Consider the following 19409-nt stretch of genomic DNA (forward strand, 5'->3'; position numbering starts at 1 on the left):
GACAGTTGCTTTGGTATCTTTATAATAATTTGTAATGAAGGTTTGTAGTTCGGAATCTAACATCATTGATTTTAAAATGTGTATCATTTTGTTCTGTCGGTGGAATCAAATGCTTGTTTGAAGTAAATAAATAAAACTACAGTATATAGTTGTATGTCCAGTACTTTTCAGCCAGGCTATTAAATATGTTCTATAGTAGGTAAACCTTCCATGTCTGAATCCTGCTTGATCTTCTCCTATTGTTTCATTCATTAAAGTCTGGATTCTATTATGTTCTCAAAGAAAAGTCAGTCTTCCTTTGACTTTTCTTTGGCTAGTTTTACAGTGTTTAGCGTTATTTCATTTGTCTCTATATTCTCTAAGAGCACAGGCTGACTTATTTGCCAGGAACTTTTGAGATGCTTTCTTCTTTTCCTTCACTGCCTCTTTAACTTCCTGTGTCCACCATGGAGTTCTGATTTTTCTATCCTTGCAGACGTCACCACAAGTCTCTCTGGCTGAATCAATAAATGTTTTCTTTAGGGCTTGCCACTGAATCTCCAAGGTTTGATTCCTGTTCTCAAACTCTTTCATTTTTTCTTGAATAATGTTTGTGTATTTTAGTCTACAGTTCACATCTGAGAGCTGCTCAACTTTTATTTGCTTTAAAACTTTCTTACATGTTCTTCTTTTTAATATGAAATTCAATTTTATTCTGCTCAAGACTAAATGGTGATCACTTCCAATTTCAAATCCTCTGTACCCACTATCAACAATAATATAGTCAATGATACTTTTCTTATTCCTTGTCTCTTCTCTCCATGTGAATTTGTGCACATTTTTATGTTGGAACATTGTGGAATAACCAGTCCATGTCCGGAGGAGAAATCCAGCATGTATTTGCCATTATTATTAGCTTTGCTCTTTTCTTCAAATTTTTCCAAAATATTTGTGTATGTCTGACAATCATTTCCTACTCTGCTATTTAGATTCCCAACAAGGACCAACTTTTGCTTTGTCATTGTGTCAATTGCTTTCTCTGAAGAAGCCTTAAAAAATTCCTCCACTTCTACATAGAACCTTCTGGGACCATAGACACAAATAAGTCTCATTGTCTAGTTCCTCATTCTGATATTTGCCCCATCCCTCTACATGAAATTGCCTGCCATTCAAGAAGATTAGCCTCGTATTTAGTGTTGAATTCTATGGCTACTCCTTCTTTTCCTTGATTGTCATTGCCTGATGTTCTTTTATGTGTAAAAATACAGGCTTGCCCAATGTATCTGTTTTGGCTGTAGAGCCACATCTGCGTCCAGTGTGGTGGTGAAGAGCATAATGATAAATGTTTTTTCTTTTAGAAAACAAATGCATCATCTGTGAGGGAAAACATCCAGTTTACTGGAAGGATGCAAAAAGTAAGCAAGCCACCACCATATCTGTCTTGAAATTCTTATATTATGAGAAGGTGGCAGTTAAGAAAATATCAAATGTGACACAAACCCACATTTCTTCCCGCCACTTGATAATTTCTCAACAACATACCTGAATTTTATGATTGTGAATTGCTTCACTTTGGAGTGCATTAATTGCTCAGGCTTGTTACAGTCTCTAACAACTCCTTAAATGATCTTACTAAATGAGAACCCATTTGTCCAGTAAATCATGGCAAGAGCATCTCTGAAAGAAAAATTCTTCTGATTCCACCAAATTTAAACTCTACACAAAAACTGACCATGGCCTGTCAGATAAAGTATTAAACATTTTTCCACAAGAAGGGATGGACATTAGTTATTTATGTTTCCCAAAATCAAATGTCAAACACAAGCCAGAGATAGGAAAGCCCTCAATCTCTCAGAAATTTCACAGACATTTATTTAACTTAATTTACTGAACACAGTCCACGCAGTTAGCCTAGTGGCTTTGCGCCTTCGCGACCATATGCCTGGGGAAGGAGTGTCCTAGGTTCGATTCCCGTCACTGACGTGAGGAGCTCAAGGATCTTCCTCAGCCATAGCCAAGTTGGCCAGTCTTGGGCATGGACAGCAGGGTTTTCCCCCCAGTTTATCTGGGGTTTTTCATCCCACAAGCAGGCAAAACCTGCCCCTTGAACGCACACTGATCTACAGCCATAAATACTTAACCCCCCCCCCCCATGAGGGGGCTCAACTCACCCCAATAGGGACAGGGGAGAAAAGGGAGGGAACTCCATACGAATAAATAAATAAACTCAACACAACTGTTTTGTTGAGTGGATTAAGTTAAATATCTCTGTTCATTCATGTGAATTATTTCAGAGCATAGATTTTTATGCTGTCTGCTTTGCTTCTACAGAGTGAGTTTTGACACCCCCCCCCCCCACACACACACCAAAATCTGTGATTAAATGAATCTAGAAGTATTCCAATTAGAAACTCAACATTTATTGGGACAAAAGAAACATTTTTCAAGTTATGCTAACTTTAAAAGTTTAATATCGTGTGGCAAATTTCAAAATAAGGAGTAATGCAAAGTGCTTTATTGTCTTTTCATTTTATCACATGTACAAGTCAGTCATTCAATTTCCACAGCATTGTTGCATTTTTTTTAGTAATGTGAAGCATATCACTGCATTCAGAATCACTATCTGAGCATTCTTCATTTTTTCTCTGAATCCAAGTAGTCATAATCTGACTTGAATCCTGCAAAAATACAGCTTATTTCCTCAGCAGTAGAGGGCAGTATGGACAGCTATTTACAAAAGCTTTGATTGACTTTTGTAAATGACTTGATTCAGTTTATTTATTACTAGAGTCACTGCTTTCACATTTGCAGAAAATTCTTTACTGTAACCTAACCTTCTATGGCATATAAATATATGAAAAAATTTGGTAAGGTTGCTAAGAGATGGGAGCATCCCCTTCCAAAAATTCAAAAGCCAGCATAAATTTATGGTTTTATTACAGCAGTTAAAATTTGATGGACTTGTGTGTGTCGATGCTGTTTTTGGGGTAGAGGCATAGCAGTTTTGGTTACAGTTTACTATTTTTGGCATTTTGGTTTTAGTTCACTGTTTCAGTTGAGTACTGCATGTTTTAACTGTTTTTGTGATGTTTATTAATAGTGTTTTGTGTATTTAATAGTGTAAACCAGTTGACATTCGTAGTGTTTTATTCATTTTGTGTAACTATAAAATGGATACATCTCCAAAAAAACATTTGAAAATATGTACTTTTTTCAACACACATTCATGTCTCAATGACAAATTGATTTTAAAGAGGTTTAGAGAGACAGGTACCTTTTCTCCTGACAGAAAAGGAAAATATTGACAAAAAGGAAAACTACACTTACTCAAGAGATTGTACACCAGTTAGGAAAAGCAAAACGAATCCAAGATTGTCTGCTGTTGACTTAATAGAGACTTGGCAGCTAGTGGGATTAATGTTCTGAAATGACAATCCATTGAAGATTGTTGGAAACAGGGAAGACTGCCCACAGACCAAAAAAGAAATAACTGTTGATGAAGGCTATGCAGAAAAAGATGCTTCAGTGGGCAAAAGTGTATAAAGATTGGACTGTTGAGAAGTGGAAGGTCACATTCTCACATGAGAGCCATTTCTTTGTCCAAGGAGAGGGAGTAGTGTATGTTTGCAAATCAGCAGCTGAGGATACTTCTCCCACCCCCTTCAACAAGCTCCTAAACACCAGCTAAAAATATGTTCTGGAATTGTTTTACGCATGACAGTCCAGGATCACTTGTGCCTGTTGATGGTATGATGAAAAGTGACCAATACATAAAAATATTGAAGAAAAGGGTTATCCCACAGATCCAGAAAAGACAACTCATCTTTCAGCAGGATCTCACTCCATGCCACACTTTAAAAAAAAAAGTGAAAAAGTTCTTCAAAAATCACAACATGCAATTGCTTCAGTGGCTAGGTAACTCTCCTGGCATTAACCCAATAGAAAATTTATGAGCTATAGTGAAAAAGATACTTGGAAAATAACTTAATACAATCTGTTATAAAAGTATAGTTTCAAGATGCAGAAATAAGAGATGTGTTCTATGTTGGTAGAGTCCATACCTAAGTGAAGTTAATGAACTTATTAGGAACAGAGGAGCACATACAAATTATTAGGTAAAGTCGGAGCTTAATTTTTGTATTTATTTTCTCGCAAAATTAAAATTTTTCTTGAAAATGTGAGTGTTCAGATTAATTTGTTTGCTAATGCATTGGCGCACCCAGGGAGGAGGCCAAGGGGCCCTGGCCCCCTCCAAAAGAAAAAAGAAAAAACAGTACAAAAATTTCTAAAAATGTTTCCCTAATTAAAATTCGTTTTTTTTTTTAAATTTATGTTGTGGCGTGTTTTCTATTTCTATGCTACGTATGAATTAGCAGTCATGTAAGGTGGGAATACCCTATAGCGCTCTGGAATCCTGACCGCTGTAAATGCAAGGTAAATGAAGTAATGCTCGGGCACTACTGTGTTTGCCTGAGCCAGGCCAGGGGAGATCACGGGTGTCATGTATTGGCAATCACTGTAGATGCTCAGTCAGATCCCCCCCCCCCCCCCCAAGATTAAATCTTGAGTGCTCGGCCCCCTCCAAGATTAGATCGTGAGTGTGCTAATGTATATGGTATTAATACTCAGAGAGTTAAAATAGCATTGATTGTTATTGCATTATTTCATATAAACACAACCTATCCATCAAATGTTGTCAAAAATGCTTGCCTGTTAATATTGAAGAAGACTAGGATTAGATGAGCTTGGAAAACTTGCTCTAAAGTCCAAATGATTTTTTATTCACTTCTGATAAATAATTAGTGAGGTCATAGTGATGTTTTGCATGAAGCAGTAAAAATTGTTCATTTAGCATTATCTTTTTTAAACTAATTAAAAAAAAAATTGTACAAATGACTGTGCCTCAGCTAGATTCAAACACCTGTGTTGTGCTGGTAACAAAATAACCACTTTCCCCACCTGTTCACTAACTTCATTCCAGTATTGACATTAAAAAATATATATTACACATAGAAAATGAATTTTTTTTTTTTATTTGTGTGAATGATATTTGACTATGATTACATGGATTTGTTATTAGTTTGATATTCCTGTGATGACAGTATTGAAATGACTTTAAAAATGTATTCTCTTATATATATATAGGTAATTTGATCCAGTCATTATTCAGTGGCCTAGATGATGATGATATAAATGGCGATGAAATGACTCCATTACCAGGACCATCTAGAGGTATTCAACATACAGTACAGTGTGAAGAACTTGATTAGCATTTTCTTCCAGCCGCTTTGTGATTAACTTATATTTCTTCAGAATTCTGCATTTTGGTGGCACCAGATTGCATTTAAAGTTGATACTGACCACACAGGCCAGTTATAAACATCGACCCTAACCACTGAAAGCATGGTGCTTAAGTGACAATAAAAATTTATTCTGGTTTCACATTCTACTGTACATCAACAGTTATTTTCAAAGTTTAAGTGAAAAAGGAATTTGCCTATATGGATTTTCAGTATGATCCTGAATTCACACCACAGGAGCACCTGAAAGAAATGAACATTTAGCAATACCAAAAAGAGAATGTGTATCAGCCCACTTAATGATGAATTACTTATTTTGTCATTGTGAAAATTTTTGAAAAAAATCTTTGCAAAGCAGATATTGATAAAATATTAAATTTTTTTTTTTTTTAGAAATTTTGAATTTTTTTTATTTTTTTTAGTTAAATATTTCATGTGTAGGCAGTTTATTGAAGACATACATGTGGTGCCATCAAAAATGGTAAGGAACAGTATTTTGAAGGAACCTGTTTGATGTACTGTACACAATTGCTTTTTTTTTTTAAATTTATTCAAAGATAAGAACCATGCCTTTGAAAGTCATGCATGATTGCATATAAATTGTGATGATACAAATTTAAGAGATAAGGTTGGAGATATGTAGTGAATAGTTAAATAGAATGTCACAACAATCTGATAAAGTGTTTTTTAAATTTTCCTGCAGTATTTAGTAAATCATTTATCAATTGGTTTTATGTTATTAATGTTTTATGTTATAAAATTGCATTCCATCACCATATAGAATATTTATTTTATAGGGAAGATTAAAGTTTTGTATTTAAAGTTTGAAAATTTAATGAGTTTTATGTGTGGGCAAAGAAACATTTATGCAATTCATTCTAAAAAAGGTTTTAAATGGAGCAGTTATGTATCTTTTTAAGCTGTGGGAAGAAAATTAAGGATAATCACAAAAATATTTATAACATGTGAAACTTAAAATATTAATTTTTAGCATTGAAATTTAGGAAACATGTATATACATTTATTGTGACCTTATATTCATTTTTCTGTTGGAGAAAGGCAGCCAGGCAGGGAGAAAAAGTATTTCATAGATCTATCATATTGCTATGCAGTAAGCATTGTGGATCACAGTTGTAAATTGTTTATATTAATTGTGAAGCTGTTGGCATTAAAATTAATCAATTTTTCATTTGCCATGTGCTACAAAGGTTATTTTATGTAATAATAATTTGCCAAGAAAATGTATTTCTTGACAGATAATTTGAAAATTTCTTTGTTTGAGTTTATAAATGCGTAAAGTTGCATTAAGATAACATATAGCTAGAACCAAGACACTGCAATGCTACACATCGCCCATTTACAAATGACTTGCTTTTATCTTGCAAAATGCATGATAGCGAATTCTGTGTGTGTGTGTGTGTGTGTGTGTGTGTGTGTGTGTGTGTGTGTGTGTGTGTGTGTGTGTGTGTGTGTGTGTGTTGCTGATGAATAAATTTGCAGTGCAAAAAAGCATATCACATAATGGAAAATTTGAAGGTGTTATGTAAAGAGTTTTGTAAGTAACTCTGCAAGTTAATGATATAGTTGCCAAAAGTACAGTATGCTACTGTTAATCCGACCCATCAGTTATCAGAACTTGTCATTCTGATAATTGAAAGGTCAGATAATTAAAGTACAATTACATGGTGCTCTACCAGAAGTAGGTTGACATGCTAGAATCGGTTAATTGTGAAGGATGGTTGTTTTCAAGGTTAGAGAAATAGATTACTGTATAATATTTAATCAGTTAGACTTTTCCTTCAGTTTCCATTTTAAATATGGAATATGTTCAGAGGAAATAGAAGAAACACAAGTCATCTTTTGGGGGGGGGGATATGAAAGTTGGGTGCAATTTTTGTTCCATTTTAAAAAATAAAATTTTGTTGAATAGCAACAAATTATTTTATTTCTGAAATATATTTAAAGAAAAATTCAATTTACATTCAAATAAGGATGATAAATAAGAAACTTAAGGGCATGCTGGTCATGTTACTAATTAACAAAGGCATAGTAGCTTTCCAGTTATCTTTGAATGTCAGCATACACATTTAAAACAGTGTAATAGAAAAAGTTTCCATGACTAAAACTGACATTTTTGAAATTCAGAACATCTTCCATGTATGATTGCGTACATGTAATTGAGGAACTATGATTGATGCATGTTTTAATAGTCATGTACAAATTACTGTTAAGGGGCAAAGGCAAAACATTACTTGAAAATAAAATATACACAAATATATATATTTATATATATATTCAGTAATATAGAGAAGTGTTTGCATTTCAAAAAAAAAGTTATTAATCTAAGAAAATTTTGGATTCATTTGTAGCCTTTTTTAATAACCTTTTTTTTTAAATAACAGTAAATGCCTTCTGTTGAAAATATTTGTTATAAAAATTGCTAAATTGTAACACAGTTCTATGAAATACTTTCATAATCCCTCTTTCCCATTTTATTTTGAAGAATTTGTTAGAAAAGGAATTATTTGGTCACCTGTATAAAGTTAACAGTAATACACTGAATAAAACTTTTTTGTAGTGATTAAAATGCTAACTGCCATGATTAAAATGTAATCTGTGCACATGTAACTGTTACATAACATACATGAACTGAGATAAAGGCATGTTTTGTACAGTCACCTAGAAAATTATAAGTTCTGATTAAAACTGCTAAAAGGATATTTTCATTTTAATAAATATTAAATGTTAATAAATAAATGACATATTTCACTTTGGAATTCCTTCTCACATAGCTGTTTTTATGTAATAGACCAGGTTTTTTTTGTTTGTTTTTTGTAAAAAAAAATACAATAATTTGAAATTTTAATTATGAAATATTAAAATATTTACTTGTAGCACTTACCTTGTAATTTCATAAAATAATTAGAGATAAAAAGAGAGAGAGAGAGAATGTGGAAATAATTCCAATAGAAATATTTAAAAGCAAATTCACCCTTCTTAGAAAGTGATAAATATAGGCTGTACATATAAAGAATTATGGGAATACACGACACTCATTACACAATATTATTTAGCAAGAAAATGTCACATTTTGAGGTCTGATAATAATTACAAACGAGTTTAAAAATGGAGAGCTAGTTGATTTGGGCCTATTTATTCTATAAAAAAATGATAGCGTATACTGTTTTTCCTACTGAATTTTTAACAAAGCGACAGGTAATGTTAGAACTTCATCAAAAAATTGTTTCAGAAATTGTCATTCCAATACAATGCAATACCATGATTTTCAATATGGCAGGAAATGAAAACTCGTTCAAAATTATACAAACTACTGTATGCCTACAGCGATACCCTTCGACACTTGTGCACATGTCAGAAAAAGGAGAATCCATTCCAGTAATAGGGTAATCAATCCGTCTTATGGAATCAGTTGTTTATTATTACATGTCGAAAAATTGACTTCTTTTATGAACATTGTAGTTTTTAAAGTGGTAACTATTTTGCGTGTTGGTGACCAATTCATACATCCTTTATTTCTTTCTCCCCTTCAGCATGAATTGACTGTTCGTGGCTGTCTGCCTGGTTCTGTGAACTGTGGGTGTACAGTATACATTTTGAAGAGCATCGTTGAATTGATAAAAGTAAACACTGGAAGTATAATATTCCAACCAAAATTTTTTCTTTGGAGGATCGTCATCAAAATTGTATGAAGCATTAGAATATAAAAAAAAAATGTTGAATTGTTCTGTTTATGTGATACTGTTTGGAATATGCAAATATTGGGTAATCTGGAACACAATGACATGCAGCACTTGCAGAAAGATTCAATTAAGCTGAAATTGTATGTGAAAATGTCTGTTAGTCAGTTGCAGTAAATGTCAAGTCATGCACTTTTTTATGATGAGATATCCAATGACATATTTGTGGTGGGATTATGCTAGAAGAAACTTTATTGGCCATGTAGAGAAAATTTTGAATACAACTCAGAGGAAAATTGAATGCTGAAATAAACTTCACATACAATAATGAAATAATTTTGGCTTTTTGACAAAGCACAACCACATCTAGATTTGTGTGCAGATCCTGGATGATGCATAATACAGTGGAGAAGGTTAGGATTCTGGAATGTAGATTATGAGAACATTGGGGATTTGCAGACTGCAGAAGCTTGTATGACCTTTCTAGGTCATACAAGCTTCTGCAGTCTTGTAAATCCTGTATGACCTTTCTAGGTCATACAGGATTTCAGTAAATGGAATACAGGTAACCCTCATAACGCGGGTGTTAGGTTCCATAGAAATGCCAGTTCCATAGAAAAACTAGGGTTATGTTCCGAAAGCGTTTTTTTAATTATATAACGACATATTCAACAAAACAATATTTTTATTTAATTCAAGTAATTCGTGTAAGTTAAGAAAACAAACTATGAGACAACTACATAGTATAGAATTATAAAAATTACAAATTGTACATGAAGTGCATATTTTAATCGTCGTTACTGTCTTCAGAAATAACATTTCTAGATATTCTTTATTTAAGTGGTCGGACGTCATCAACACGAAATCTCTTGGACATCATTTGTTATAGTTCTCATTGCATACTTTGGCTGGTTTAGTTATCAAGAAGTCAGTAATAAGACCTTGCTTACTACTATACTGCAATTTTTTTATTAAGTTCATAGTATTGTGCTAAACAAATATCAATATCCAATTGTCTTGAATTTTTCTGAGCGCTGCATTTGAGGGATCATTATCCGTAAAATAACTTCCTAAGTCCAATCCTACTAATTTCTTTAAACTGAATTCTTTAATGGATTCATCAGAATCTTCAGCAGAACTTTCTCCACCATTTGGTTCGACGTCATCTATTAATTGTACCAGTTTCTACACATTTAAATCTGTGTTCCCCATCAATTAATTCACTAATTTCGTTTTCAACCATATGGCAAAAGCCCTCTCCACCAAAAATGTGCACTGTTTATTATATGACTTGCTCGGCATCCACTGGAAGTACGAAATTTTGTTCCAGAATGGCTTCAGGCCATATTTTTTTCCAGCAAGCATTCAGTGTAGAAGGTTGTAATTCCTTAATGGACAGAGAAATAATTTTCATTCAATTTCAATATTGAAAACGTTCCACATTTGAGGCAGTGTCATGTTTTGATTAGATTCCATTATTTCCAAAATTAATTGGAATGTTCGAATATAATATGACAAATGTTGATATTATTCCTTGGTCGAGTGGGTGAATAAGTGAAGTAGTATTAGACGACAAAAAAGTTATTTTAATATTCGGATGGCTTAAATTTGTTGGGTGGCCTGGTGCGTTATATTTAAAATTAATAGAATTTTGAAGTTGATATTTTTTGTGTAACTTTCTACATCGGGTACAAAACACTTTTAAAACCAATTTTCAAACATGCTAGCTGTAACCCATGCCTTTTTGTTGATCTGCCAATAAACAGGTATGATGGACTTGTCGAGCCCTTTCATTGCAGATAGGTTAATAAATATTGGTTTTGTCATGTAATCACCTGGTGCATTACTACAAAACAGTAATTTTATATTTGGAAACTTTGAATCCAGGAGCTGATCTTTCATTTTTCGAAATATAAGTGCGTTTTGCCTTTTTTTTTTTTTCAATATAACTCGGATTCATCCACATTGAACACCTGGTCTGCGCTATAATCATTAAACATTCTGCTGGGTATTTCCAGGCAGCTTCAACGTCTGCTGATGCTGATTCTCCCTGGATTTTAAGATTATACAAAGAAAACTGCTTTTTAAAGTTTTCAAACCTACCCTTGCACAAAATGCATGCCGAAAGATTTCTGAAGAATCTTGATCAAGTTCTTTTAAATGTTTATAAACTTTGAGAGCTTTTTTGCTTAGTAAGATGTCCATCCAAAGGAATTTTCTTTTGAGCACAATCTTCTATCCAAATCATTAGAGATTTCTCCATTTTTTTTCTATTAGAGTATTGCTTACATGAGCAACGTGCTTTGCACTTACCGTTGACCCAGCAATAACACTTTCTCGCATTTAATGTTCATTTTGTTTGATTGTTCGAATTGTCGATTCATTTAAATTCAGAGTCCTTGCAACAACTCTTGGTTTTTCTCCAATTTTAATTTATTCTTCAAGAGAAATGAATTTCCTCTTCAATGTTGGTTTTTTCCCTTTCGTTACAGTTTTAGTGGCCATTGCAATAAAAATAAATTTTTACATTTAAAAAAAAAGCATTACATATGTACATAACTCACCAGAAAATAAACTGCTCATCTTGAGAATAACACACATGATTTTTTAATTGCCTTTCCTGGCAGAAAAGGACAATTTTCAACAATCAACACTATACAGTAATCCCCAGATGACGAACCTATTGACACTCGTGCCAGAGGTCGCACGTCACCGATTTACAGGTGATGTCCTTTTATATGCTTATAAATTATTCAACTTTTTTAAAAAATTATTGCAATACATACAAGTTGAATTTTGTTTCACACAAGAGCAGCTATGAAGAAGTGCATATGATTGGTGCAGTATTAACAAAAGATCGCGCCACCCAAAGACAAAAGCAACCGACAAGGTTTGAGTTGAAATGCTAATTCTCTTCAATCGAATTCCATAACATTCACTTGGTTTTAACGCATTCACGACAGGGCGTCATTTATCATTCAACCCAAACATCTCATTACCGGCCAGCTCAACTCGCACACCCTTGGTTGAATTTTATGGCTGCTTGTTTGCGTGGCAGGCGAGCTCGCACACTCGTATGGCATGTTTCAGTTTTTGGTAGAATTTTATTTGAAGTTTTTTTTATTTTTATTTTATGTGATCTGTCATAATGACATCGAGAATTTCAAATGCAGTAAAACAAACACTTATTTCATAATTGAAAAATTGGACAATAGTTTTTAGTTAAGATACTGTGTTTCAGTGCAACATGGTTTTGCTTGAGTCTATAGTTTCTGTGAGAGGGGGACGTGATTTATTAGTTAGCGCCATTTTTATTCCAGTTGTCTAACTTTCAAAATTGAAATCAAATTTGTGTGCACGATACAGGTAGACACAAATTTAATGAAGATAAAATTTGATTTTTGAGTGACCCGATAAAAAATGAAGGGTTACTAGAAATTGTAGACCGTGTTGAACAAGGGTTACTACAATTTGTAGACCGCGTTACCTGTATTTCATTGTGTGCAAAATTTTTCCATCTTAGAGTGATGCATGAATGGAATGGCTTGCCTTTGGAAAGTGTTAGTGCATGCTGACATAGTTTAATATGTAGCCTCTCTCGACGGATGTTTTGTAATGATAGTTTTTGTTCCGTTACGGTGGAATAGTGCAGCCTATTTCTCTTAAAATCACTCAAAATACTTTATTTGGTATTATCTTACACTAGAATTATGTCTTCCTCAAGAGTAAGTGGAAAAAAATTCAATCTTCAACACCTTAATGCCATCCGTATATTGGTCTAATAAAGTACATCTTCAACTGGTGGGAATGGTTCAGTATGTTGAAGTTGGACAGAAACGACTAGCAGCTGTTTATGTTTTTGCGGTCTTGGGAGAAAACAAACATTACATTTTTTCCCTCTCCTCAACCCACCCAATAAAGATTGATACTAAAATATATTTTTCAGCTTATTACACATACGCCATGAATGAAAGAACAAGCAAAAATAAAATAAAATTCTACTAAACTTGTTCTTTTCCTATCATAATACGCTATCAAAAAAAGCTAGTTTAATTTTTTTCTATAAATTCATTTTAAATTGCATTAATATGAATTAAGATTCAAATTAAACTATTCAAAACGAAACTCATCATCCCTAATCGTCATGGAATTGTAGAATTCAAAAAGCAGAGTTATATCCACATGTGTAATTATGTGATGCGAATACAACGCATCATATAATCACAGAAGTCTCTGTATTACAGACAAACGTCAGCGATGAACAAGTATGAGGAATATTTCTATGAATGACCTCTGATAATATTTAAGACCTCAGCTATGGATACACGATGGCTGCTTAATGAGATAATGAAGGATATTGCGCATTTAGCAATATATTCTACTTGAAGAAAATTTAAACGACAGCTTTTTCGCAATAATTTTGAATTATAATTCTTGAATGCTTTTAGCCCATTCAGTTTGCAATAAGCAGACCTAACACAGATACCGTATAGGTTAATTTTCTGTGCATTACTGGGACTAAATAAATTAACTTATAAATATTTAATAGCGTATCGAATCTATGCTGTTCAAATCGTTAAATACATAAATACATAGATATGTATTTAACGATTTGAACTACGTTAAATACATATTAAAAAAATATCTATGTATTTAACTACGTTAAATACATAGATATTTTTCTCCTAAAAAGAGAAAAATTTGTCTTCATGAGCAGACCTAGCACAGGTACCCTGTAGGTTAATATTTTTCTCTTAGAAAGAGAAAAATTTGTCCGCATGAGGGGTAGCAGACCTAACAGATACCAATATAGGTCAATTTTCTCAGCATTACTGGGACTAATAAATTAACTATAAAATTAACTATTATTTTAGATATTTAATAGCGTATGCTGTTCAAATCGTTAAATATTAATATCGATACAAATAACTCAGAATGAACACAATCATTGAACTTGCTAAAAGCTCGGTTAGCTCTGGTTTAGTTGAACCTCATCTTGCACCTTCACCTCACCCTCCTCAACAAAATGATCAACCCAACTTACACCACTCCTCTCCACTATACCTCATGGTAAGATGGGTATTCAATTCACCTTCAGATGCCAACTGTTAATGATCATACTCCAAATCTGCTCGAAAAGGAGAGTTCACCTGCTCTTTCAAACTGAAAACCTCGTCATTGTTTTCAATGCTACAGAGGTTAACAGGGCGCTAATTTTCGGCAAATCGAGCATTCAAGACACCTGGTTAAGTGCGCCATCATTACTTCCGACTTTACTTTTACCTGTCTATTAAACCAGGTTGCACTTCCTCTCAACAAGGAGCTCTTTTATACTTGAAAATGCATTTATGATGTCATAATATGAAGTCACACTGGGAAAAATGAAGCTGAAATGCATTTGTGATGTCATAAAATAAAGTTGTTTGCTAGCAACAATTAAGAAAATTGCAGCAAACCATTGTTATTAGTTTGTTTCAATAGTACTTTTTTTTTATTTGAAGATGTGCTATTTCATTGTTAGTTTACTGAGCAAGTGAGAGATGAGGAATAGAACCAGTTGATATGTACGTACGAAAATGTACTATCTGGAAAGAAGTTGGTGGATGCCAACATGGGCCCAGTGTATTATGCCATTAAACGAGTCACGTGTTTGTAGCCGCTAGAAATTGGAGGAATATGATGCTCTCAACTAAGTGCAACTGTGTCCGAATGAAATGGCTGCAAGAAGGGATTTTGAAAGAGGAGTGATAGGATGCCATGCTGTAGGTCTGTATGGAAAATTGTTGACAAATGGGCCATTATGGGTCACAATCAATAATGCTATACTCAGATGGAAGAACAAGTCAACTGCAAGTCGCAGTGGACGACACACCACTCACTGAATGTGACCGTAGGGTGCTACAGAAGATAATATGTAAAAACTGCTATTCGTTAGCACACGTTGCATGCGAAGACTCCTGTTTCAGTCGATGCCCGGCGTTCCGGGCATCGACTGAAACAGGAGTCTTCTCAAAAACATTCACAACCGAGGCACACAACAGATTTCCATGGTAGGAACGCAATATGCAAGTTCACATTACTCGAATTAACATACAGCGTCGTTTACAGTGGTGCAAAATGCATGTACTGGGAAGCTTGGAAAGCTTTTTTATGAAGCGACGAATCACGCTACACTATTTACCGAGCAAACGGACAGGTGTGGTAGATGTCCGGTAAACATCTCTTTCCAGAGTGCATAACCCAAACTAGGAAATTCGGAGGTGGTCGTGTGAAGGTATGGTTCTGTTTATCATGGTTTGGCCTCTGTTTTTGTTGCAATGAACATTTAACTCTGAGAGGCATTTGAACATTCTGGACAATGCAATGCTTCCTACTTTGTGACGTTTCTACGGAACTGAACGTGGTCTCTTTCAACATGTATAAGGCTGCTGCTGTAACTGCGTGGTTTGTGACTATGAACGTCACCACACTTAATTGGCCTCCACAGCCCTGATCTCAACTCTATTGAACATCTGTGGAATGAACAGGAACATCGTGTGAGGTTACGCGACGTCTGCCGCACAACAGTCCAGGAACTCATTAAATGCCTACAGGCAAAATGATCGAAAATTCCTATTGATCGCTATCGTACTCTTGTGGGATGTAATGCCCAGCAGGAAGGCTGCAGTCATTGCAGCCAAAGGAGGTATTATATTTTATTTAGATGACGGCAATGGCTGTTCATTCTTCAGACTATGGTGTCCTTTGAATTCTTTCTAAACAGTGTATACTGTATACGAACCTCTTTATTTTTAACCATGTTTTATTCATTTTTTTTATTTTTAACACAAAATATAATCAACCATATGGTCTATTGGATTTTTACTGGATTTTTTTTGTTTCTCTAATTGATTATTAACAAAATCAAAGATCCAGTTGTCAGGAGCACACTAACTTAATGTCTTATTTATTTTATCACTCCAACACAGGAAGTGTTGGATTGATAATAAATAGTTATATATAGTTGAACATAACTCCTTCTTAACAGAGAATTTCATATGTTTTTGGCAACTTCCCAAAACAAGACCGCATGGTCGCTCTCCCAAATTGGAGGCAGTGTCTACCTCAGTTATGGATATATCTTCTGATGCTATTATCAGATCCAACATTTTCGATCCCATTGTCCCCTTCATAACAGGTTGTTTCATGTAATTATCCCTTATCAACTTTCTACAGCAGCTATGCCCCCTTTCTTCCCTCCAGGCAATGTCCCCATAGTTAAAATCTCCCATACTAATTGTTTTGCCTACACTCATTGTACTGAGGACTCCCCTGGTCTATAGCAGCATCCAACAACGTATTTTGTCCTATTTGCCTCTATCTCACATCAGACAGCCACAAATGAACATTCCCCCAGGCCTTATATCATTAAGTACTAATTTCGTTGGTTGTAATTCTGCAGCTATCATCAGCAATACCCCACCTCCTAGCCTGTTCCGTCTATACTCCATGAATGTAGAGGCAGACCCAAATTGTAAACACTCAGATAACCTCTGCATCACTACAATCTGAGTATTTACAATTTGGGTCTGACAAGACCTCAATAAAGGTCGAAACCGGTCTGGGTAGTGAACCCCCTTCCCCATTAATGTATACCATCATACATTTCCTAGGAGATGTGTTTTACATTATGGGAAAATACTAAGGATAGTGATCAGTTCTTACCCCACCTTTACTACTAGTTTCCCCTGTCATGAAAGGTTTGCGAAATGGTAAAAATTGATTAACTTTGTAGTTTATAATAACCTAAAAATAATGAATTCCTTCTATAAACATAAAGACATGCATAAATATACTTGGGCAGCAAGAGGATGGAAATCAATATTAGATTACTTCATATTAAATGAAAAGACATCAAAATTTTCACTAGATGTTAGAGTTCACAGAGGATATGAAATAAGCACTGACCACTTCCTTGTTAAAATAAAATTAAGATTACCACCTAAATGGCTACAAGTAACAAGAACAGAAAGAAAAATTGAAACATTTGTTTATAAAACTAGACTATTGAATGACACAAATGTACAATGGCTATATGAACAAAGAATTAACCAATATCTAGATAAAATGAAACAAAATGAAGAAATAGAATGGCTTAATATAAAAACGATACTAAATGCAGCAGCAAATGAAAGCTTAGGAAAGACCAAAAAATTCAATAAAAGAAAATAACTGAAGATCTGGGATGATATAATCAAAGAAATAATTAAAAAGAAAAAAGAAGCCTATCACAAATGGTTAAGCAGTAAAAGATTAGAAGATGAAATAGAATATAAAAGAATAAGAGCCATAGCTAAAATAGAAGTCAGAAAAAGACATAGAGAATCATGGAATAAATTTGTTTCTAATTTAGAACGTGATTTATATAAAATAAGATCCAATGTATATAAGATTTTGAAACATCTAAATGCAGATACCAAAGAAAACATAAAATTAGAAGAATTTCTAAATTACTACACAGAACTGTGGACAGACAAATATTTTAAAAAAGACAACTGGCAAACAATTAACGAAAATGAAAAGGAAATAACTAAAGAAGAATTAGAAATCAGCCTGAAAGAAACAAGAAACGGAAAATCACCTGGAGAAGATAAGCTAGGTTCAGAACTATATAAATACACAGGAACAAGATTCAAAGAAAGACTCTTATTGTTTTTAAATAAAATTTACTCAACTGGTAACCCCCAATTGAATGGGAAAAAAAAATTGTGATTCTTATCTTTAAGAAAGGTAATAGAGATGACCCTAAAAACTATAGAGGTATCAGTATACTAAATTCCTGTTACAAAATATATAGCAGAATCTTAAATAACAAACTAATGAAATATTCCGAAAACTTTATTCTAGAAGTACAGAATGGATTTAGAAAAGGACGATCATGTATAGACCCAGCCTTTTGCCTGAAATTAATAATAGAAAAAAGAAGAGAATATAATTTAGAAACACATATTGCATTTATTGACTTTGAAAAAGCATTTGACAAAGTTAAAAGAAACATATTATTTAACATATTAAAAGAAAGACAAATACCAAATAATATCCTAAAAGCTATCATAAGTATATATGAAAATAATCAAATACAAATAAGATTAAATCACGAGCTATCATATAAAAGAGAGATAAACCAAGGGGTCCGACAGGGATGTCCCCTCTCAGCAACTCTTTTTAATATCTACTTAAATGAAATAATAATAAAATGGAGTAAAAATTTACATCAAGGAATTAAACTTTCACCTACAGTTAACTTAAACACTCTCCTCTTTGCTGACGACCAAATAATAATTACAAATTCTGAAGATGAACTACAGAAAGCTATTTTAGATCTAAATGAGATATCCACAGATTATGGTATGATAATATCAACAGAAAAATCAAAAACTATGGCCTTTAAAGGACAAGATCCAGCAAGAACTAAAATATTAATAGATAACAAGATCTTAGAACAGGTGAATTCATTTAACTACCTAGGATGTATGATCATATATGAAAATGAAAAAGATATAAACGTAAAAATTGTAAAATATTTAAAAATAGCAGGTGTAATTAACTCTATTTAAACCAAACCTAGTTCAAAAACAAACCAGACTAAAAGTATACAATACATTAGCCCTACCAGTCTTAATGTATGGAAGCGAAATCTGGACAATAAAACAAAAAGACAAAGATTAACAACAGCAAAAATTAAGTTTATGAGAAAAACTGTAAAGTATACCTTATTTGATCACAAAAGAAACGAAGATATTATGAAAGAATTAAACCAAGAACCAGTAATAAATGGATGGACCACGTTCAAAGAATGAAAACAGAAAAATTACCAAAACAAGCCTTTAAAGTACAAGCCATTAGGAAAAAGAAAACCAGGACGTCCTCTTAAACGATTCAACGATGACTTCTAAGGCCGGAAGAGGCCATGCTAGGCCTAAATCCTTGATAATACGTATGATGATGATGATGATGATGATGATGAAAGGTTTGCTTACTCTTGGATCCGCCCGAAACATTTATAGTTTCTATCTATATTCGGAATGAAACTCTTGTAGTTTCTCTATTCGGCTTTGAAATAATGTTGGATTCAATATCCACTTAATTTGAATAATAGAAAAATTAGCTTTTGTTATGGAAATTCTCGATTTTAAAGTGATAACTATTTTGCTTGTACAACAGTTGGAAAATTTTACGCATAAAATTAGGGGACGAATTCGTACATCACTTTATTACCCCCCCCCCCTCAGCATGCATTGACTCTTCTTGACACTGTGCCAGCCAGGTTTCTCGCATGTGTGTATGTGGTCGGACAGTATCTTCTCATTGCATATTTCTCACTTTTCATACGATTTGTGCCTGCCAAAACAATTAACTGGTTCGCTTCTTTCTTTCTTCAAACATCCTTTAT

The 19409-nt window shown here is 33.6% G+C and overlaps 1 protein-coding gene across 1 annotated transcript in view; it reads left to right on the top strand.

Annotated features, from left to right (window-relative positions):
- The window catches only part of LOC150097248 (Golgi to ER traffic protein 4 homolog), a 179620-nt gene extending 171621 nt beyond the window's left edge, over window positions 1–7999 (top strand). Inside the window, exon 9 of the mRNA XM_090406838.1 lies at window positions 5125–7999. Within this exon, the coding sequence (XP_090262964.1) occupies window positions 5125–5249 (125 nt within the window). The 3' untranslated portion in view covers window positions 5250–7999. The remainder of the gene's footprint in view (window positions 1–5124) is intronic.
- The last annotated feature ends 11410 nt before the right edge of the window (window positions 8000–19409 follow it).

The sequence above is a fragment of the Typopeltis vanoorti genome, chromosome 17 (assembly GCF_054136105.1).
Source record: "Typopeltis vanoorti isolate ZY-2024b chromosome 17, IOZ_Tvanoo_1.0, whole genome shotgun sequence".
In the NCBI taxonomy this organism is placed as follows: Eukaryota; Metazoa; Arthropoda; class Arachnida; order Uropygi; family Thelyphonidae; genus Typopeltis; species Typopeltis vanoorti.